General features: G+C 44.3%; 1 protein-coding gene across 1 annotated transcript in view; it reads left to right on the forward strand.

The window, feature by feature from the left end:
• LOC138666762 (zinc finger protein 665-like) overlaps positions 1–23727 on the forward strand; it is a 136214-nt gene that overhangs the window by 40139 nt on the left and 72348 nt on the right. The window contains exons 3-7 of the mRNA XM_069754937.1: positions 14996–15143; positions 15271–15450; positions 15532–15655; positions 15739–15794; positions 15936–16026. Coding sequence (XP_069611038.1) covers positions 15066–15143; positions 15271–15450; positions 15532–15655; positions 15739–15794; positions 15936–16026 — 529 coding nt within the window. The 5' untranslated portion in view covers positions 14996–15065. The remainder of the gene's footprint in view (positions 1–14995; positions 15144–15270; positions 15451–15531; positions 15656–15738; positions 15795–15935; positions 16027–23727) is intronic.

Consider the following 23727-nt stretch of genomic DNA (forward strand, 5'->3'; position numbering starts at 1 on the left):
GTTCCATTTTTCCAACGGAGTTATCAATATAAAGTCTAAAGAAAGTTCAAAAAGAGCGAGGAGCAAAGTTCAAAAAGCAGTCTTTCCGGAGCTTTGATTTAGTGCCTCCGGGCTGATAAAAAGTTCAAGAATATGCAAGAAGTTCATACAGACAAGTCTCTGTAGGCACTGGGCTTAAACGTTGCAGACTGATAGCAATGACTATACTACATTTTCTGTTTAACTATATACGGCATAACATATATACAATTCACATTATGAGCTTTATAGTTGGTAATCTGCATACCTGGCCGGTAATTGGCCCTGGGTACTACGCTGTGATCTACGTAATAGCGGTATCTCTTCATGTGGTGTACTACTGTCTACTGCGGATGTAGTATCTGCCCGCTCTGCTAAAGATAATTCCATGACTATGGAGTTGGCAAGTCCACCGTGAATGAGATTACTCTGATCAGGAATCTGTTCTTCCTGGCCTGGAACCTCCTGTAGTACGGGGTCAGCCTCTTCCTGTCTTGGGACTTCTGGTATTGGGTTCGGTGTTGGGTAAAAGGCCACCATGGGAACCACTACTGCACCATGGTATGTTAGTAGGGTTTTGGGAAAGTCTCCTATACAGGTGTGATACACTTCCTCTTCTTTTTCCTTTACTGGTTGAACCTGTATGGATTGAATAACTTCTGGTTCTGGCTGGACAACTTCTGGCTCTTTCAATGCTTCCGGACACAATTTAAGATTGTCTCTTGACACTAGTACAGATGTTAAGCCTCCGTTTTTGCTAATGAGACACATTTTAGGATTATCCATTCTTGTTTGTAAAACTGTGTAGGGTACGGCTTCCCACTGATTGTCTAGTTTATTGGTTCGACGATTTCTCTTGAGCACTTGGTCACCCGGTCTTAATGGGGTCGCTAGAGCATTCTGGTTGAAAGTTCGCTCTTGTCTTTCTCTAGTTTGCTGAAGGCTTCTTTCCACACTCTCTTGCACTTGGCGATACTGCTTTTGCCGTATGATATCCCAATTGGAGTCTTGAACTTCTGCGTCTGGTTTCAGAATTCCCATTTCTAGATCGATTGGTAATTGGCTGGGTCTTGCACGCATAAGGTAAGCTGGGGTGCAGTTGGTGGAGCTCACCGGGACATGATTATACAGATCCACCAAGTCAGGCAATTTCTCTGGCCATTGATTCCTATCTGTCTCAGGTAAAGTCTTTAGTAGGTCTATTACAATATGGTTCATCTTCTCGCATAAGCCGTTTGTTTGTGGATGATAGGCCGTCGTCCGGATCTTTTTGCAACCATACATATTACAGAATTCTCTGAAGATCTCTGATTCAAAGGCTGTACCTTGGTCGGTGAGAACCTGTTCCGGATATCCATGGGGTCTACAAAAGTACGTTTGGAACGCTTTGGCTGCTGTTTTTGCTGTCAGATCTTTTACGGGTACTACTACCAAGAAACGTGAATAATGGTCCACGATGGTCAAGGCATAGACATAGCCGGACCGGCTTGGTGTCAACTTCACGTGGTCCATGGCTACAAGTTCAAGTGGTTGTTTGGTGATTATGGGCTGCAGTGGTGCTCTTTGGTTCTTTTGATCGTTTCTTCTGAGGTTACACGGGCCACAATTTCTGCACCACTGTTCGATTGATTTTCTCATCCCGACCCAATAAAATCTTTCTCTTAGAAGTACTTCTAACTTTTTCCAACCGAAGTGACCAGCACCATTATGGTAAGCTTCGAGGACGATCTTCACATCTTGTTTAGGCACAATAATCTGCCAAACCAATTCATGTGTTTTCGGATTGGTGTATCTTCTACAGAGCTTCCCTTGATACAGGAACATTTTGCCTCTCTCTTTCCAGAGTTGATGCGTCTCTTCTGGGGCATCCTCATAGGGATATGCACTTTGCTCAGTCAACAGTTCCTTCACCAACTTCACAGCCGGATTGCTGTCTTGGGTGTCAGCCCATCTATGGTGTGCTAACGGATTAAAATTCACCTCTTGTTGTTTCTGATAGGTACTTGACTGATGATGTTTTGCCTTGGGACGATGGAAGGCTGGTAGTTCAATTTCTTCAAGCTCCCCCGTTTCCTCTTCTACATCTCTCAAGTGTGGCATCCGGGATAGGGCATCGGCATTTCCATTCTTGCGACCTGCTCGATACTTGATTATGAAGTTGTAATTAGATAACCGGGCTATCCATCGCTGTTCTAACGCACCTAATTTGGCTGTGTCCAGGTGGGTCAACGGATTGTTGTCAGTATAGACAATAAATTCTGCAGCGGCCAGATAGTGTTTGAAACGCTCCGTCACAGCCCAAACTACTGCCAGTAGTTCCAATTTGAAGGAGCTGTAATTTTCTGAATTTCTTTCAGTAGGCCGGAGCTTTCTACTTGCAAAGGCGATGACTTTCTCCCGACCTTCTTGCTTTTGTGACAGCACCGCTCCTAGTCCCACATTACTGGCATCGGTGTAGAGGATGAAAGGTTTATGGTAATCTGGGTATGCCAGAACCTCTTCTCCGGTTAGTGCCTTCTTTAGTTGTTCAAAGGAGTCTTCCCTTTCGTCGTTCCACTGAAAAGGAGGGTTTCGGTTTGAAGGTTTCTTCGTCTGCCCTACCAAGGTGTCTTGCAAGGGTGCTGCCAACTTGGTAAATCCTTTTATAAATCTGCGATAGTAACCCACCAATCCCAGGAATTGTCTCACTTCTTTTGCGCTGGTAGGTCTTGGCCAATCCTTTATGGCGCTTATTTTCTCGGGATCTGGTGCTACTCCCTCCGAACTCACGATGTGTCCCAGGTACTGTACCTTTGGCTTGAGAAGGTGACATTTGGATGGCTTGACTTTCATGCCATACCTGGATAAGGCTTCGAACACTTCTGCCAGGTCTATTAAGTGTTGTTCGTAAGTCTTTGAGTAGACGATCACATCATCTAGGTACAGGAGGACGGTCTCGAAGTTCTTGTGTCCGAGGCAGCATTCCATCAGCCGCTGGAAGGTACCGGATGCGTTGCAGAGTCCGAACGGCATGCGATTAAATTCACATAGACCCATTGGAGTGGTGAATGCCGTCTTTTCCTTATCTCTCTCAGCCACAGGGACTTGCCAATACCCACTTGTTAAGTCTAAGGTGGAAAAATAATTAGCAGATTTCAAAGCAGTTAAGGACTCTTCTATCCTAGGCAAGGGGTAGGCGTCTTTATGGGTGATGTTATTAATCTTCCGGTAGTCTACGCACATTCTCATGGTTCCGTCCTTTTTTTTGACAATCACTAGAGGGGCCGCCCAGGGGCTACAGCTGTCTCTTATTACCCCGGCCTGTTTCATTTCCCTCAGCATATCTTTTGCACATTGATAGTGAGCGGGCGGTATGGGTCTATATCTTTCTTTTATTGGGGGATGGTCACCTGTGGGGATTGTGTGTTCTACCCCTTCTATCCGTCCGAAGTCCAATGGGTGTTTACTGAAGACTTGTTCATATTCCGTCACTAGCCTATACACCCCTTGTTTTTGATGGGTAGGTGTTGAATTTATGCCCACGTGTAGCTGTTGGCACCAATCCTCCATTTCTCCATCTGAGCCATTGCCTTCCACCTGACAGGTTGGTTCTAAGGGCTCAATGGTTGTGATGGCATTGTTGTCAACAGTATATAGCTTTGCCATTGTAGCATACCTTGGCAAAGTGACCTCTTCCTCTCCACAGTTCAAAAGTCGTACCGGCACTCGTCCCCGGTGTACCTCGACTATCCCTCGTGCTGTGAGTATAGTGGGCCTGCTGTCGGTGTACACTGGTTCTATTAAGGCTTGATAATCTCGTCCCTTAGTACCAATGGCTGCTCTACACCATACCAGCATTTCTGTTTTTGGTGGGATTACAATAGACGTTGGATCACTTACCCTCACACTGCCGATTTCTCCACCTGCAACTTCTACCTGTTGCCTTAACATCAATACTTTTATTTCCCTCCGGAGAACTCTCTGCTGGCAGGATTGGGCAGTTTCAGCAATTTGCTGTAAGACAGAAATGACTTCGGAAAAGCAGTTCTCTAACACATTCATTCCTATCAATACAGTTGGTTCACAGTTCCGCCGGTCAACATCAACAACAATTATACCCTGTTTCTTCAGTTCTACTTTACCAATCTTTATGGTCATCTCCCTGAATCCTAGTTTCGGTACCAACTTACCATGACTGGCCCATATATCTAGTTCAACATCAGAGGGCCCTTTATCAATATCTGCATCAGCCCAGTACCTCTTATAAAGGATATACGGTATAGATGAAATCTGGGAACCTGTGTCCAGCAAAGCGTTGAGGGGAATTCCGTCCAGCACGATAGGGATAATGGGTCGTCCTCCGATGTACCTGTCGTGCCAGGGTGTTGGGCCTTGAAAGTTCATTCCTGCGAAGCGGCCCGCATTCCCAGGGGATTCCCGTTTAAATCACAATCTCGTGCAAAGTGGCCCGGCTGCTGGCAACGGCGGCAAATGGGCTGTCCATCCGGTTGGTAGCGGTCGCGGGGTCGTCCTCTCCATGTCGGGTATCTCCGGGGTCTCATCCATGGAACATCCTCTCTACAGTTTGCCAACTCCATCTTGTGTCCTCTCATCTCCTGCATGGTTTTAGCCATTGAAGCAACAACATCAGCTAAAGAGTCAAGCTTTTGTTGAAGAGCCTCATTAGTACTGGGCCCCAGGGGCTTAGCAATGGCCCCAGACATAGCTGATGTCACTGGCACTCCCTGTTGTTGAGGTGCCTCTGCCATGGGTTGCGCAGGATCCTGATCCCGAGGTGCCTCTGCCAGCTGGAGACGTATAGCGCTCTCCTTTAATTGGGCAAATGTCAATTCAGGGTTCTTAAAAACAAGCATGCTCACATGCCCCCGGTGAGAAGGGGTGTAGAGTCCCTCAATAAATTGATCTCTTAGCAGTTTATCCGCTCCGGTGTTAAAAATGGGTTCAGCCAGTGTAAGTGATTTAAGGGCTTCCTGCAGGTTTAAGGCAAAGTCTCTCACGCCCTCATTAGCTTTTTGTTTGCAACTAAAGAATCGTATTTTAGCTTTGCTGCTGGCCGTGGTTTCAAATGTAGCTTTTAATCCAGCAAATATGCGTTCAACAGTGCCTTTTAGATCAGCTGCCCATGCTGTGACTTCTCGCTTAGCATGGCCACTTAACTGCATCATCAGGAGACTAACACGCTGAACTTCACCCACAGGGAACATGTCAAAATGGGCCAGCATCTTTTCTCTGAAATCGTCAAGGGTATTAGGCTCACCTTCATACATTGGAAGCCATGGGCCACCCGGGGTATATGGCATCAGCACCGGCATGATGGGCGCCACTCCTTGCACCGCTGCGCTGCCGGACTCTCTATTGACACTCTGTCTTTCAGCTGCATTAGCGTTGCCGAGTGCTGCGGCGTCTCCGTGCTGCGACATACTGTGCCCCCTTAGTTAATCCGGACCCTTCCGGTCCTCCGCTTCCGTCGGAATAGTGTAGGATTCGTTCCGCTGTGCAGCAGGATCGATTTTCCCCTTGCTCTGATGTCAGAGCGCTCAGCTTGGTGCCGCCCACAATGACACGCCCCCTGCTGCTCCCACCCACCGCGCTCTGTAATGGCGGATTCTGAAGTTTTTCAGTTAGACTGGGGCTCAGGTGATGGCGTAGCTCAATTAACAGTCTCGTGCCTAACGGTTATGAAGTGATTACCTCAGGGGATGGCGGCCATCTTTACTCCATTATAACCAATGGGGAAAAGTCACTTTCAATAGTTTTCAATGGGGAATGGATTTTTCTTTAATAAAGTCAATTTTCAAGATTTTTCATCCCAGTTTTCACAGTTTTGGGCTCCAATCACGGCACACAATACCCGGTATACGGGCTGGCTAGATCCTGTTCGTGACGCCAATTGTGACGCCCAGGAGACCGGGATACCCAGCACCGGACCAATGGAGTCTGTCTCTTGAGGGGGATGTCACGGGTGGCTTGACCCGGTGCTGTGGCCTCAGGCAATGCACAGTGTAAGGGGTATCATGAGGGGACAGGCACTTACTTGATCAGCAGCAGGTTCTCCCAGCGGTGACGATCTCGATCCTGGATAGATGGCTATTGTCCAAATGAAAGACTGAGGCACTGAAACGTTTAACCAGTTTACTTTAACATAAAAGGATTTACAACCAGTCCTGTCACCGGAGTCTGTATGGGAACTCTGAGTTACTTTGACCCTGCCGGGGTCTTCGCCTCTTATTGTACGCAATATCTGTGTGGCCCTGCTGCTGTATGTGAACTGGCTGCCGGCCCAATCTGTCCCCTCCGGGTCCTGGTTCGACGGGCAACCCGAGTCCTTTTATCGGCTTACCCCCTCCAGGAGTACCGCTGAACTCTGTGTCTGTTGCTGCGTCCGACCCTAGTGAAGCTGATATCACCTCACGTTTTTCCGGTTGCTGTATTATATGTAATGAATACAGCCACGGATCCGGTATCCATCTTTGCGTCTGTTCTGGGTAGTGATTAATGCTACCCGGTTCTCACAATGTCCTTTTTCTCTATCCCTCTTCTCCTCAGGCCGGTGATTTAGGCCTGGTAACAGTCACAGGGCTGTTAGAGATTCAACTGTATGACCTCTCACTTTCAGCTCCTTAGCCCAACTGCCAGTTCTTCTCTCAGACCAGAATGGATCAAGGGGAGTCTCTGGAGCTCCCCCTTCTGGCCGGAGGTGGTAGTGCAGTCTTGCTATTTTAGTATTTGCATTTACTGTCAGTAACTATTTTTGTGGCAAATACCCCTAGGGGTGCCACATTAACAACATTTACAAAATGTAACAATTGATATGTGAATCCATGGGGGATTCGGCGAAATTTTTTAACACTTGGGCTTCATGGATTGTATTCAGGGAAACCCCGGAGTTGGACGTATGGTTGTCCATGTCCTAATTCATATCTGGAGCCGATATGGGAGCGTTCGCGTAATGGTTGTTGCTAGGGTTGAGCGACCTTTACTTTTATAGGATCGGGTCGGGTTTCACGAAACCCGACTTTTGAAAAAGTCAGGTCGAGTGAAATCGGCCGATCCTATAAAAAAGTCGGGGTCGGGGTCGGCCGAAACTCGAAACCCAATGCAGTGCATTGGGTTTCCAATGGTTCCCAGGGTCTGAAGGAGAGGAAACTCTCCTTCAGGCCCTGGAATCCATATTTAATTTTTTTTTTTTAATCTTTTTATATTCTTTCTTTCCTCCTCTTTCCGTTTCTTTACTTCTTTCTACTTCTGCTTACGTCTTATATCTAGCGACATTTTATACTAATATAAACGATTAAATATAGCTAGTAATGCTTGATTGCCTTTGATGCTGTTTATATGTTTCAACTATGAAAAGTATCATTGCTAACTTGAAAGTGTTATCGTTGGCAGTGGCCAACTACATTTAATACTTGCTGAGACTTTCTCCTTTTGTACGATCTACGGGTTGTACCCCGTTGAGTTTAACAATTGTTTCAGCACTGTACCATTGTTTGCATTGTTTATTTGCTTCAATAAACCTGATTTATACAAAAAAAAAGGATTAACCTGATAGCTAAAGGGCATAGCAAAAAAAAGTCAACGCCAAAATTACGTTTTTTGGTCGCCGTGATATTGCATTAAAATGCAATAATGGGCGATCAAAAGATTGTATCTGCACCAAAATGGTATAATTAAAAACGTAAGCTCGGCGTGCAAAAATAAGCTCTCACTTAATGACATCATGAAAAATGGATATAAAGGCACAGATGATTGGCCTCGGGGAGACCAAAACATCCAACACCGCGGAGACACCATCACGTGTTTCTCAACGCAGTGATTCCAGAACACTGCCCCCATCCCTTATGGGAAATATGCAAATGCAAGTAAAGAAGCTGCGGAGACACCATCACGTGTTTCTCGACGCAAGCAATGAATAGCCAGGCCTTTCCCCGGGAAGGAACAACCTTTCCTTCTTAGGATGCTGCCCTTCCCGTGGTTGTTCCTTCCCGGGGAAAGGCCTGGCTATTCATTGCTTGCGTCGAGAAACACGTGATGGTGTCTCCGCAGCTTCTTTACTTGCATCATGAAAAATGGAGGCGCTATGGGTATCGTAAAATGGCACAATTTTTTTTTTTTAGCAAAGTTTGGAATTTTTTTTCACCAATTAGATAAAAAAAGAACCTAGACATGTTTGGTGTCTATGAACTTGTAATGACCTGGAGATTCAACATGGCAGGTCAGTTTTAGCATTTAGTGAACCTAGTAAAAAATCCAACCAAAAAACAAGTGTGGGATTGCACTTTTTTTGCAATTTCACCGCACTTGGAATTTTTTCCCATTTTCTAGTACATGTCATGGTAAAACCAATGGTGTCATTCAAAAGTACAGCTCATCTTGCAAAAAACAAGCCCTCACATGACCATATTGACAGAAAAATAAAAAAGTTATGGCTCTGGGAAGAAAGGGAGCGAAAAACGGAAACGCGAAAAAAGAACAGGGGGTTAAAGTGTTTGGGAATAGTTTTGAGTGTGGAGATATTGTCCTCAAGTCTGGCAGCAGAAATCCCATTGTGTTCCCATACTCTCACTGTTAGTTGTCTAGTTGTGAGTCCCAACGAATGTCAGGACATGGACAAGTAGAGTAATAAATGACCGTCCTAGTAGTACAAGTGATATGATGTTTTATATAAAAAGTTTTTTGTCCAGGTGAGTCAGAGAATACATTAGTTTTTTCAATATTGGGCAGCACGGTGGCGCAGTGGTTAGCACTGCAGCCTTGCAGCGCTGGGGTCCTGGGTTCTAATCCCACCCAGGACAACATCTGCAAAGAGTTTGTATGTTCTCCCCGTGTTTGCGTGGATTTCCTCCGGGTACTCCGGTTTCCTCCCACATTCCAAAGACATACTGATAAGGAATTTAGATTGTGAGCCCCATCGGGGACAGTGATGATAATGTGTGCAAAACTGTAAAGCGCTGCGGAATATGTTAGCGCTATATAAAAAATAAAGATTAATATTTGGACACCCTTACCACATGGTGTGCAACCAGGAGGAGGGCGAGCATTGTCCCCAAAAAAATGGCCATTTCATTTGTATGTCTGCTGATCAGGTCAATATTTTTTGACAGACAATAAGTAATACTGGGGGTTTATAGTAAACTAGATGGTGGCCCGATTCTAACGCATCGGGTATTCTAGAATATTCTGACTGACAGAACGTGTTCAGTGAATGTGACTGAACTATGTTGCACTGTGACTGAACGTGTTCAGTAAACGTGAGTGAACTATGTCGCACTGTGACTGACAGAACTTGTTCGGTAAATGTGACTGAACTAAGTGGCACTGTGACTGACAGAACTTGTTCAGTAAACGTGACTGAACTACGTGGCACTGTGACTGACAGAACTTGTTCAGTAAACGTGATGCGCCTGTCGCTGATTGGTCGCGGGCGGCTGGCGTGACCAATCAGTGACGCGGGATTTCCGTTACAGACAGAATTAGACGATTATATAGTAGATACTGGGATTAAGTCGCATCCGCTAATAAAATAGCCCACAATCTTTCTAGGCATTGTCTTCTCATGGTAATTATGAATGATGGTTTGTAATAAACCGTATTACATTTGATGGTGATGATATACGAGGGATATATAGCAATGGTTCTCTAGATGTATTTTTGGCTCCATGATATGCTCTCTTTTTCCATCTATGACTAGAGTCCCGTACACAAAATCTGGTTTTAAGATCTTTAGCTTGTGTTTCAAAATCCACTTCAGTTGAGCATAATCATTTAAGGTGCAAAAATGGACCCACTAGAATCGATAAGGGAACTTGGATGAGATGAAGAAGAGTGCAGTAGTGCATTTACTGACCTGGTTTTCTGTAAATGTCAGTCTGCAAAATATTCAGTGTCTGTCTTAATTTTAATATTCAAAAACTCTATAATTTGTGAGTCATATTGATATGTCATGTTTAGGCAATTGTTATTAAGAAAGGACAAAAACCGGTGTAACTCCTCGAATGAACCCTGTCAGATCAGGAGGATGATGTTGATGTACAGTGCCCAAAACAGATTATGGTCCATCCACACACACTGATCTGACAGTGAGAGGACCCTCTCCCACAGCCACAGGAACAGGGTGGCATATGAGGGTGCGTAGGCAGCCCCCATAGGTGTGCCCAGGATCTGCAGGTAGAAGGACCCCTTGAAATCAAAGAAATGTGTTGATCCAAATTCTAATAATTCAGATGTAAATTCAATCATTTCGGGACTCATCCTGGATGATTGTAAAAAGAAATTGGTGGCTTTGATGCCATCAGTATGTCTAATATTAGTCTATAGTGACTGCACATAACATGTCACTAGGAGTGTATTTGCATCAATGTGAAGTTCATCAGTTTTTTTTGAGTGAGTCACCAGTATGACAAATAAAAGATGGTAAACAAGCACGTCCTTGTCCTAGCGCAGCATTCAGTTGTCCATACCCTAGTCCTTGGAATTCAAGCGCAAATACGCAGCCAACTCCCCACAGGCCACAATACTAAATTCCCACATTCCGCGACTGCCTGCGCTTGAAATGTTGCCTTTTAGGCTCGTGGAGATGGAAGCTGTCCACAACCTAATGTCGGCGGCCGTCCTTTGGTACTCGGTCCCCAGCCGCCACTCTTTCTCCCAGTGTGCCGTCCCCTCATTACACAAGCACATATCCCACAACATTAGCTATGCCCTCAACAATGCAGTTACTGAGAAAGTCCACATAACCATGGACATGTGGGCAAGTGCTTGTGGGCAGGAACGGTAAATCGTGCTGATGGCACGCTGGGTTAACATAGTGGAAGCTGGGACCCAGTCGGACCTTGGAATGGAACATGTCCTCCCAACGCCGAGGATTGCGGGCCCTAGGTTAATTAGGGTTGCCCCCACAGTCTACGGCTCCTGCACCTCATCCTCCTCCTCTTCAGCCTCCATCTCTGAAATGACTACATCAGTCACAAGCAGGAAGCACTGCCTCAGCCAAGCGCTAACAGGCTGTGCTGAAGCTAATATGCTTAGGTGACAAACCGCACAATGCTGAAGAGTTGTGGACAGCTCTGAAAGAGCAGGCAGATCTGTGGCTGACACCGCTGAATCTACAGCCAGGTATGGTCGTGTAGACACAAAAGAGCACAGTGAGGTCAAAAATACTCTGTTGTAAAAAAAAATCACAGTAATAAGCAAGGGCTGGTCAAAAGATGGAAAAAACAGGGTATTTAGTTGATACTTTTTTTGCAAAAAAATGTATACTAAGCTGCTCCACCAATCGTCAAGGTATACCCATATAGAACAGTCCTAACTAATGTATATAATCCCTATCTGATGTATTTAAAAACCTGATCATCTGTATAGTACCTGTATAAGCAGGGTTCAGAGAGGGAATATCCATGTGGACATGCTGGATGGAACAGCTTTGATGCAAATGACCCATAAGGAGTGGTGGACTCCCTAGTCTTGTAGAAACAAGAGAACAATTATAGAACCAGAAACACATGGGCTACTTGCACATTGAACAAGTCTGTAGGAACTTGTTCACACACAACCAAAAAAAGTATCAACTAAATACCCTGGGTTTTTTTCCATCTTTTGACTAGCACTTGCTTATTACTGTGATTTTTTTTTTTACAACAGAGTATTTTTGACCTCACTGTGCTCTTTTGTGTCTTCAAGTTTATTGGTGGTGTGTGAACAGGTTCCTACAGACTTGTTCAATGTGCAAGTAGCCCATGTGTTTCAGGTATGGTTGTGTGTGACAATGGCCGGAACCTGGTGGCGGCTCTGAGGTGAGGTGAGCGCACACGCGTATCATGCCTGGCCCATGTGCTTAACTTCGTTGTTTAGCAGTTTCTCAAAACCTACTCGGAGCTGCCGGATCTGCTTGTCAAAGTACGCCGTCTGTATGCCCATTTTAGAAAGTCAGTTACAGCTTCTGCCACCCTTGCCGTGCTTCAGCAGCATTTGCAGCTTCCGGCTCACCGACTGGTGTGTAATGTCCCCACGCGTTTGAACTCTACACTGCAGATGTTGGGAAGGATTTATGAACAGAAGAGGGCAGTTGTTGAAATCAAGCATCAACAAGGCCATCAGTATTCAATTCAGACTCCACACATAAGACCTCAGGAGTGGACATGGAGGTCAGACATATGTACCATCCCCCAAAACTTTGAGGACTCCACCCAGATGGTGAGCGGAGATGACGCCATAATTACTGTCACCATCCCACTTCTGTGTGTTCTGAAATGCTCTCTGCTCACAATCAAAGAGGATGCATTACAGGCAGAGCACGATGAGATGGAGCAAGGAACCATAAAGGGTGATAATACACAGCCCAGCCTTATCTCATCCCAATATGGATTGGGTGACAATGAGGGGAAGGTGGAGGAAGCAGTAGCTAGTTTCATGCTGTATAAACGGTTCTACCTGCACAACTGTCATACCGTCTCTTCAGCGTGGATGGCCTGAGGACAGGGAGGAGGAGAGCATGGTCAGTCGTCCTCTTGGTGAGGACACAGAAGTCTTGCCTGTTAGCAGTGTGGCACTGTTACGCTGTGTCAGGACTCTGAATATTTTTGATTACCTTTTGTGAAATACTGCCCTTTTCCAAGATGGCGTCTTTGGTCTCATGTGCACTGTGTCTTTCTGCTATATAACTCCACCCCAGCCTTTAGTCTGTGCTAGAGTATTCTGCCTTGCATCCAGCTTCTGGCCCTGGTGGCTCCCTGGCTTTGTACCTGCTCCTGTGAACCTGTGTGGAAATCCTGCTACTTTGCTCTAAGTTTCTGCTGCATACACCGGTTTCCAGTAATCCTCCTTCATCTGGCTGCTTGTGTTTGCTTCCATCTGCATTTGTTGGACATGTAAGCTGTTGCTGCTCTGCAAAAACTTGAGACTATTACCCAGGCCTCCCTGGTTGAGCCAAGACATTATTTGAACTGCCTTATAAGCATATCTATCTGTGTTTGGACGAAACAAGGACTTACTTGTGTCAAGTATCCTCAAGTATAACTGTGCTTCATAGACTTTTTGCTTGATTGTATTTTCCTATGAAGTTCCCTATGGTTTTTTTTTTTAATCTGGTACGCTGTTGCGACCTATAGATATTTTTTTATACAATATCTTTCATGTAATTCTGTTTACAGCCAACTAATGAATGGTGGAATTTTGATGTCACTGTATGCTGGATCCCTATGAGATGTGGTAAATAGAGTCCCTCTTTTTATCCCAGCACCTTTCTTTGTTGTTGTGTTTTTTGACTAAAAATACATTTTTAATATTAGTAATAATAAAAATTGTTTTATTTTTGAATTTTTAACTCCTTCTCGACATGCCCCGTACTAGTACGGCGCATGTCGGGTCCCCTGCTTTGATGTGGGCTCTGGCAGTGAGCCCACATCAAAATCGCGACATGTCAGCTGTTTTGTACAGCTGACATGTGTGCGCAATAGTGTCAGGTGAAATCGCGATTCACCCGCCGCTATTAACCTGTTAAATGCCGCTGTCAAACGCTGACAGTGGCATTTAACCGGCGCTTCCGGCTGCGCGGACGGAAATGATTGCATCGCTGACCCCCGTCACATGATCGGGGTCGGCGATGAATCAGGATGGTAACAATAGAGGTCCTTGAGACCTCTATGGTTACTGATGCCGGCCTACTGTTAGCGCCCCCCTGTGGTCGGCGCTCATAGCAAGCCTGCATTTCAGCTATCTGAAATAGCAAGCCTGCATTTTGATCTGATGACCGCTGCTATGTAGCAGAGCTGATCAGGCTATGCCAGCTTCTAGCCTCCCATGGAGGCTATTGAAGCATGGCAAAAGTAAAAAAAAAATGTTTTTAAAAATATGAAAAAAATTAAAAATATATAAAAGTTTAAATCACCCCCCTTTCGCCCCATCCAAAATGAAACCTACACATATTTGGTATCGCCGCGTTCAGAATCGCTCGATCTATCAATAAAAAAAGCATTAACCTGATCGCTAAATGGCGTAGCGAGAAAAAAATTTGAAACGCCAGAATTACTTTTTTTTTGGTCGCCGTGACAATGCATTAAAATGAAATAACGGGCGAATAAAATAACTTATCAGCACAAAAGTGGGATAATTAAAAACATCAGCTCGGCATGCAAAAAATAAGCCCTCACCCGACCCCAGATCACAAAAAATGGAGACGCTACGGGTATCGGAAAATGGCACTTTTTTTTTTTTAGCAAAGTTTTTAAATTTTTTTCACCACTTAGATAAAAAATAACTTAGGTGTTAGGTGTCTATGAACTCGTAATGACCTGAAGAATCAATGGCAGGTCAGTCTTAGCATTTAGTCAAGCTATAAAAAAAAACAATCAAAAAACAAATGTGAGATTGCACTTTTTTTGCAATTTCACCGCACGTGGAATTTTTTTCCCGTTTTCTAGTACAAGACATGGTAAAACCAAGGGTATCTTTCAAAAGTACAACTCGTCCCGCAAAAAATAAGCCCTCACATGACCATATTGATGGAAAAATAAAAAAGTTATGGCTCTGGGAAGGAGGGGAGCGAAAAACAAAAACGCAAAAACGAAAATGTACTTCCTTTTTTACCAATGATTACATCCTAGTGGTAAATTTTGTGTGAGCTATGTATTCTTTGAAGTACTAAAACCCAAACTAAGGTTATGGGTATATTATTTGTGGACTTTATTTGAGCTATAAAATGAATATCTCCTACAGTATTGCTAATGCCGATTCCAGTGTCGGTAAATGAGACGAGAATTAGTGTTATGGAAGATTAGACTATGAGAAATGTATTCAGCTGCATACTCCGAGGAAGAAACTGCTTGTTGTCTGTGGCCTAAAGGTTTTATTAGTAGATTAAAGAAGAAAACTAAATACTGTAAAAGAATAAATCTCATATGTTTCCCCTTATATCTCCAGTAATTGTATTCTTACAGAGGATTTTTATGATGTTACATCAGCTCATCTTCTTCTCATTCAGGCCTCTACAATATCGGATCCCCACAGCGTAGATCTATATTAAGATAATTATTCTGAATTACCCGTCAAGGATGGATATGAACAGAGACAAGATGGTGGAGAGGATATTACACCTCGCCCTAGAGATCATCTTCCGGCTTACTGGAGAGGTGAGAGATTCTGATGATGTCACATTACATCATTCTTATCTATGGGACTAACAGATGGACAGAACTGGAGAGGTGAGGAATCTAATAAATCTCACTACAGACATTTCCAATGTGTCTACATAACCAGGATTACACAATAGTGAAGAATACCTCTAGTGAGCGCTTTCAGGACCCTGTGTCTGAGGGATGGGGAAGACCCCTGAGCCCAATCAAAAGGCCTCCACCTCACCCCCTGATACATGAGGACATCAATGACCAGAAGATCCTAGAACTCACCTACAAGATGATTGAGCTGCTGACTGGAGAGGTGACAGGGCTGGGAATGATGGGACATTATATAGTAGCGCTATGAAGAGATTGGGGATGACGGTATCATTGTATGTGTCAGTTTCCTATAAGGTGTCACGATGTCGCTGTCTATTTCTCCATGGAGGAGTGGGAGTATTTAGAAGGACACAAAGATGTGTACAACAACGTCATGATGGAGATTCCCCAGCCCCACACATCCCCAGGTAATTGATAGGACTAAATACACACAGCCTATAATTAACTGCATGTAAAGAATGAATTCAGTCCCTGTATGTGTTTCCTCCAGATCTATCCAGTAAGAGAACAACAACAGAGAGATGTCCCCATCCTCTTCTTCCACAGGTCTGTAAACAAGAACAACAATGTTGTTCAGTATTATATGTTGGATACTTGTGTAATGAGAACGGTGGAGATGACAGGATTAGAGCTGATCATAAATTTGACTTCTACATCTGTCGTTGACTTTTACAATATTTGTTTCAGAGTGAAGAGCTGACCCATATTAATACTACAGTGACATATGTGAGAGGCGATGAGCGGTGTAAAGACGAGATTCCTACATACAACTACCCAGGTGCGTTGTAACCACTAAATTCAGAGCAGTCACAGATTCTTTTCAGTCACTGGCTGTGGCTGATGTATCGGTGGTGTAGTCTGGTCCTATAACAATCGTGTGACGACCATTTTGCCACAAGAGCACAACATTCTCCCCTATCCAAAAATGTTGAAATTACTTTGTGAAATTGTGAAAGCCCTTTTCTATAGACCTTAATACTTGGAGGATCCACCTACCCCCTGACTTTATAAGACGCTGACCCTTACCTGCCCAGCTCTGTAAACTACAAAACCAAATGACAGCGCATGTAAAGTGTGCAGACAAATTAGTAAATCACTTGAAGAAAAATATTATACTGGGCCTCTAAGAGAAAGTGGAGAATAATGATGCTGTTGGCATCCTAGAGCCTTGATATCTTATTGGATGAATCTACCTTCTCTCCCTTCTGTGCTGCTGAATGTGCATATATGGTCCCTACAAGACCAAGTCCAGTCTTTCTGACCAAACTATTCTTTTATTATCGATAACATTAAATGTGCAGTGAGGCCAAGTGTGAATTTCTGTACAATAACTACAGAGTTTCCCTTTATCCGGACTTTCAGATTCTTTCAAAACCTAACTTCAAACAGGATTGTGATAAACTACACAAATGTAAATGTTTTTTAAAACATTACACTTGTGCCATGATATATCTCTAAGCTGTGCGTGGATGATGGCTGTAATGCACATTTATTCACGCCTCCCGCAGATGTGACGGAATGGCTCAAGCCGTGGTTTCATGGATTAACTCCACGTCATAAATTACAATTTGTTTTCGATCATAAGGAATTCAGATTACTGCACAATCTCTTCTGAAATGGGGAGAACTAATACTTTCTCTTCTCTTCTGGTCAGAACTCATAGTATCTCTAACTCCCTGATAATCTTTAACAAAAGGTCTCCATTTCCATTCTCCATCTTCCAAATGCCTGAAATCTACTAAGATAAATCAACTCTGCAATATTATAAAACGTTATCTTTGACTATCTAATATTTCTTCTTGACACTCATCTGATATAAAATTTTGGCCTTTACGATAGTTTACATTACAAAGAGCCATCGAGCCCCATACTCTAATTACCCTAGAGAAATTTCACCACTAGTTACTCATTTTCTGCTGATGAAGACTGTTTAGTTTGATAATTTCAGTAGATGTGTTATTGTCTATACTCACAGTTTTTGACTACAGTAGTAGATGCCCCAAATACTCTGATTTAACCACTTAACCACAGCTAGTTTTGTGTTCTTGATCAGGGCCCATTCTTCAAATCTGACGTGTCACTTTACGTGGTGATAACTTTTGAATTCTTCACAAAATATAAGTTCCAATTTTTATATTTTCACAAAGGGGAACAGCAAACAGATCGACCTTACAAATTATTTTCCAACTTCTCTTGAATCCGACAACACCCTATATACAGTTGTACACTACTTTCTGGGCACATGGCAGGGTTAAGAAGGGAGGGAGTGCCAGTTAGGTATTTCATTGCAGATCTTGCTGGATAGTTTGCAGACCCAAATGTATTGGCAGCGCTGTTTGTGATCACCTGGCAGCTCAAAAGACAGCCACCATGAACAGGCTTGGCACTATCTACTCCGTTTTCCTGATCCCAGAGACTTTCTTGTTCATTAACCTTTAACCCCTCTAATGGATCTGGACTTAAACAGAGACCCATAGGTTTGAGCCACAGTGTAACGTGCTTTTCTGTGGAGTGAGATGACAAGAAGAATAATCAGGTAGCTGGGTCACAACAGAGAACAAATACACAAGCCAGGAGCCGAGCACAGAGGACTGAACCAGAGGAGAACAAGACTGTATGTGGCTGCTTCCGGCAATATGCCTTGAGCTTTAGTAGGGTGTGGTGCTTTCCAGTTAGCTGAAGCAGGGAGCAGATTACTCCAGCTGGATAGCACACTCACCCATGCTGCTAAATTGAATGGTACTACTGGTCCTAGGCACCCTAATCTTTTTTTTTTTTTAAACAATAAATTTTTATTGAAAGTTTTCGGTTTACATTTACGCGATAATCAAGATAATCAAAAAAAAAATCAGGATAAGTCTTTACATACAATCTGAACAATAGTGCATGTGGTTAACTGACATGCAATCATACAACCTAACCAAAGTAAGGGAAAGGGGGAGTGGGGGAGGGGAGCCCGAGTAAAGAGGTGTATAACGTCTAAAGGGTTTGGTAGGTTATTCTGAATCCGACTGAATGTAGTTAGTTGGGTATAGTACCGGTGTGGCAAAAGGGGTATGGTTGGTGTATTCCGCCCAGGGGAGCCATATTTTCTCGAATTTTCCAACTTTGTCCATTAGTATAGCCAACAATTTCTTGTTGATCATGTACCAGGTGAGGCGTGTTTTGACCGCGGAAAAGTCTAAGTTTGGTTTTTTCCATGCCAAAGCAATGATTTGTTTCGCTGCTAAAAATATAAATCAGATAAGGGATCGGGTATGATTAGGGATGTTGGGGATGCGCTTGTTAAGTAGTGCCTCCCATGGGTTTTTTTTAAGGTTAATGTTCGCTATGGAAAAAACCAAATGGTATATCCTAATCCAGAACCTTCTGACAATCGGGCAAAGCCACCATATATGGAACATGTCTCCTGTTGAATTGCAACCTCTGAAGCAATTTGGGGAGTGGTTAGCCACAGCTTTAGCTACTCTAGCGGGGGTCAGATACCATCGGGTTAACACTTTGTAGTTGGTTTCTAGCATGAGTGTGTTTAACATTCCTCCAGTAGATGAGGACCAAATTTGGGACCATTCCGAGTCTGTCAGGGTAGATCCGATGTCCGACTCCCAACGAACGGTATATTTCAAACAATGCCTATGGGAAGGGGCATTAATGTATGAGTAGAGGAGAGAAATAATCCCCGAGGCATGTGGGTTTTGATGACACTTTTGTTCAAAAGGGGTCATGGAGTAAGGAGGGGTAGAATTTTTTAATAAGCAGTTGGCAAAGTTTTTTAATTTTAAGTATCGAAAGATTTCTCCGGAGGGGAAGTGGTACTTTTCCTGTAGAGCCGCGAATGGGATTATCCCATCAATATTGAACAGCTGGTGAACCCTGGTTATGCCGGCTTCGACCCATCTATAAAAACTTTTGATAGATCCCACGCCTGGGGGGAATAGGGTATTACCCCAAATGGGAGCGAGGGGTAAAAAGGGTGAGATCAGTTGTGAGGAATATTTTAAAGTGTCCCAGATTGTAAGAGAATGCTTTATAATGGGGTTCGAGATATGTTTGCGTTGAGTTGGGAGGATCCATAGTACTGTGTCTAGAGTACTGGGTTGCATTTCGAATGCTTCCAGGGATAGCCATAATGGGGGTTCGTTATAAGCATGGTATAAAGTCAGTTGGCCTAATTGAGCTGCGCGGTAATATTTCAAGAGGTTGGGGACTCCCAAACCCCCCTTTAGGCGATGGCGGTATAAAGTAGCCTTGTTAACTCTCGGGATGCCTCCTCTCCATACGAAGGTGTCTATAGATCTTTGGGCCATTTTAAGGAAGTGTGAGGGGATAGGTATAGGCAGAACGCGAAATAGATAGAGCAATTTAGGGAGGATTGTCATTTTTAGCGCACGTACTCGGCCCAACCAAGAGAGATGTAGTTTCTCCCATGATTGGAGCAGAAGGCGAAGTTTCCGGAGCATAGGAGGATAATTAGCCGCATAAAGGGAGTCTAGGTTAGCTGTTAGTTTAATCCCCAAATAGTCCAAATGGTCAGTGGCCCATTGGAACGGAAAGTTGTGCTGAAGATGTGATACAGTAGGTCGCGAAAGGGATATGTTCATAGCGTAGGATTGTTTGCTGGTGTTTAAGTGGAGGCCGGATATAGTTTCGAAGCTTTCTAGGGTATGTAAGAGGGCCGGCAAGGATGTCTTAGGGGACGACAAAAGCAAAAGCATGTCGTCAGCAAATAAAAGAAGTTTATGAGAAACTGACGCCACTTCCACTCCCTGAACTTCAGAATTAAGGCGCATATGAATAGCTAAAGGTTCAAGCGCCAAAAGAAACAACAGGGGTGAAAGGGGACATCCCTGCCTGGTTCCCCTACTAATAGGGAAATACGTGGAGGAAAAGCCATTATAACGTACGTAGGCCGAAGGGGAGCTATAGAGAGCGTAAATCCAAGAGAGAAAGTGGTCGGGAAACTTCCATCTCCGCAGCACCGCAAACAAATATGGCCATGAGATAGAGTCAAAGGCTTTCTTGAAGTCTAATGACAGTAGCATACTTGGTATGTCACGGTGTTTGCAGAGGTGCAACAGATGGGAGACCCTCCGTATATTGTCTGAAGCTTGTCTCCGAGGGACAAAACCCACTTGATCTTTGTGGATTAGGGTACCCAGGCCAGAGTTCAGTCTTTGGGATAATATTTTGGCTAAAATTTTGAGATCTATGTTGATAAGGGATATTGGTCTATAATTAGACCAGAGTAGGTGGTCTGTGTTGGGTTTAGGTATCATAGATATTGCAGCAATTAGAGAGGCTGCACCTGGCTTATTGCCTTCTCTCAAAGAGTTAAAGTAATTAGTGAGGTGGGGGATCAGAATTGGAGCATATTTCTTGTAGTAGAGGGCCGTAAAACCATCGGGGCCTGGTTTTTTTATTGGTTTTCAAGTGTTGAATGGCTAGTTCGATTTCACTTGGCGTTACGGCTTGGTTGAGGAGTTCAATCAAATCGGAGCTAAGAGCTGGAAGGGGAATAGAGTCTAAAAATGTCTCTATCGTTTCTGAATTCGAGGTAATTGGGGCCTTGTACAGCTGCCTAAGTTTTTGTTGGAAAAAGTGGGAAATTTGTTGTGGATTAGATGTGATACCAGCAGGTGTGCGTATTCGAATAGGGGGCCTGGGTAAGGGTAGGCATTTTAAGCGTCGAGCTAAATTAGAGTTATTTTTATTATTGAGAGCGTAGAAGCGTTGCTGTGACCATCGTATGGCCCGGTCTGCGATCTCAGTGAGACTAAGATCTAATTCAGTGCGAGCATGGAGAAGGTCGCGATACGTAGTTGGTGAAGGAGTGCTTTTCATCTGAGACTCTAAGGCTGACACCCTGCCCTCCAGTTCAGCTATCCTCGCGTTCCTGTCTTTTTTCTTGCGGGAGGCCTCTTGAATGCAGAGACCTCTAAGCACTGCTTTATGTGCTTCCCAAAGGGAGATTGGCGATGTAGCTGAATGTTGATTCAAGGAGAAATAATCATCAATGTGATTTTTCAGCCTTTGAGAAATATCGGGATAAGAGAGCAGTGAGTCATTCAGAGTCCAGTTGAATGAACGGGGCCGTGGGTGGAGCGTCGAGCGTGTGAGGAGATTTGGGGAGTGATCCGACCAGGGTGTAGAAAGAATGGATATATTAGAGATGTTTGGGAGGAAGGATGGGTTAGCGAATATGTGGTCGATTCTAGTGTGCACTAAGTGGCGTGCGGAGAAGTACGTGTAGTCTCTATTGGAGGGGTGGATCTCCCTCCATAAGTCCACCCAGTGGTGTTGGGCGAGAATCTTATTAAGAGCGGTTGAATCCGCAGAAGGGTAAGGCTGCGGGGGATTAGAGGAATGGGGACTTGAGGATTTATCGAGGCTAGCTTTCAGTATGCAATTGGAGTCTCCACATAGTATTGTGGTGCCTTGGGCATGTTCGGAGACTAATTCCAATAACTGGGAAAAGAAGGCAGCTTGGTGGGAGTTGGGAGCATAATAGGAGACTAAAGTGACCAGTTCATCTGATATCGAACCTGTCACCATGATATAGCGTCCTTCCTTATCAGCCACTGACGACTTAAAAACGAAGGGGACAGATTTTTTAAAACAGACCGCGACTCCTTTGGTTTTATTTGGGGCGTTCGCCATGTAGAAAAGTGGATACGAAGTGGACATAAATTTGGGGTAGGAGCTGGTTGAGAAGTGCGTCTCTTGGAGACAAACCACATCTGCCTGTTGGGATCTATAATAACGAAAGGCCTTAGTGCGTTTGTGAGGGGAATTTAGGCCCCTCACATTGTGTGATAGGATCGTTAATGGCATGATAGATGGTTGTTGAATTTGCTTATGTTGGCAGTAAGTTTTGGGTCGTTGGCGGAGTTAGAGAAATTATTGTTAGGTGGACCAAATTGGTAGAGTGTACTCGGGCGAGTAGTAGGGATGGAAGGGAGGGCAGGTTGAACAATAACTATGATTAGGAAAGGGTAGGAAGAACTCGTTGGGAAGGGGGGGGGTGGGACTGTTGTTGGCTAAGCACATAGTGCGAAGCATCAGTGTACAAGGACACTGTGGGGTCATGAGGGTCCGCTAGGGGGCACAATGAAACATATTTAAATGTCGTGAAGAACGGGAGTGAGAACGAGATAGTGGGTTAAGTTAAACTGGAAATTCAATTTCACAGGCTAGGAGTGGGCTTTTCATAGTGCCGGGGGAATTAGGGATAGAGGGCGTAGTGCGAGACCTGAAAATAACCATTATATTAAACATAGTTAATTAACGCCTTAATATGGTCTAGTGAAATGTTTGAAACCTGGCTGCCCATTTAAAAGGCCTGACAGAATTCTACAACTTAACACGCTATAAAGAGGAGAAAAGAGAAAAAAAAAAAAAACACTATGAAAACTAAACTCGTGTAATAAACATAGTCACTTGTCTGAAGTGAAGAGCAAGTCAAATGGCGTTGTCAGTCTGGAAGTTCGGTTGAAGCGAAAGCTGTAACGGCTTCTGTAGGGTAGGTAGTGGAGCTGTACGCTCCAAGAACGCCTGTAACAATAAACTGAAAAAGAACACATATGAACTATTTGTTCCATTGAACATTATAAAGTATAGGCTAGCGTGTTGTATCCGGGACTACGCTATGAGGTTGTCCTGAAGAGAAGCCTATGGAGTAGTATAGGCACGAACTAAAGTTAGTGGATATCCAGCACGTCATGGGGGAGCCGGAGGATCACGTGGTCTGGGACGGAGGGTCGCAGGTTGGGGCCTCGAGGAAGAAGGTGGGGGGGATGATGGGAGGTCCATGAGTTGTAGTTTAGACAAGCAACGGCTCGCTCCTTCAGGGGAGAGAACTGTATGGACCATATCGAGATGAGAGAAGATCAGTTTAAATGGGAAGCCCCAGCGGTACTTGATGTTGTTGGAGCGTAGGACCTCCAGGTATGGTTTCATAGCACGTCTTTTGGCGATGGTAGTAGGGGCCAAGTCGGAGAACAGTTCATATGAGTGGCCTTGGAATACCAGCAGTGACGAATTTCTTGCTGCCTGTAAGAGCTGTTCCTTGGTTTTGTAATGATGTAATTTAAGGATGATATCCCTTGGTGGACCTTCCGGTTTGCGTTTGCTCAGGGCTCTATGAATTCGGTCCATTTCTAGGCGCTCTATAGAGATTCCTGGTATTAGTTCTTGAAAGAGAGCCGTCGCCGTGGACTGGAGATCGGTGATTGTTTCGGGTATGCCCCTGATTCTGATGTTGCACCTGCGGGCTCGATTTTCGAAATCCTCCAGTCTGTTGTTAAGGGTGTGAATTTCGTCGTGTAGCATCTCGATGTCTTTCTCGTGAGTAGCAAGGGTTGTGTGGGTAGCGTCCATTTTGTCCTCCAGGTCAGAGGTACGGGAACCAAGTTCTCTGATCTCCTTGGTTAAATCCTTGGTCAATTTTTCTGACATTTTGAGTAATTCTGAGTGTAAAATT

The sequence above is a fragment of the Ranitomeya imitator genome, chromosome 2 (assembly GCF_032444005.1).
Source record: "Ranitomeya imitator isolate aRanImi1 chromosome 2, aRanImi1.pri, whole genome shotgun sequence".
In the NCBI taxonomy this organism is placed as follows: Eukaryota; Metazoa; Chordata; class Amphibia; order Anura; family Dendrobatidae; genus Ranitomeya; species Ranitomeya imitator.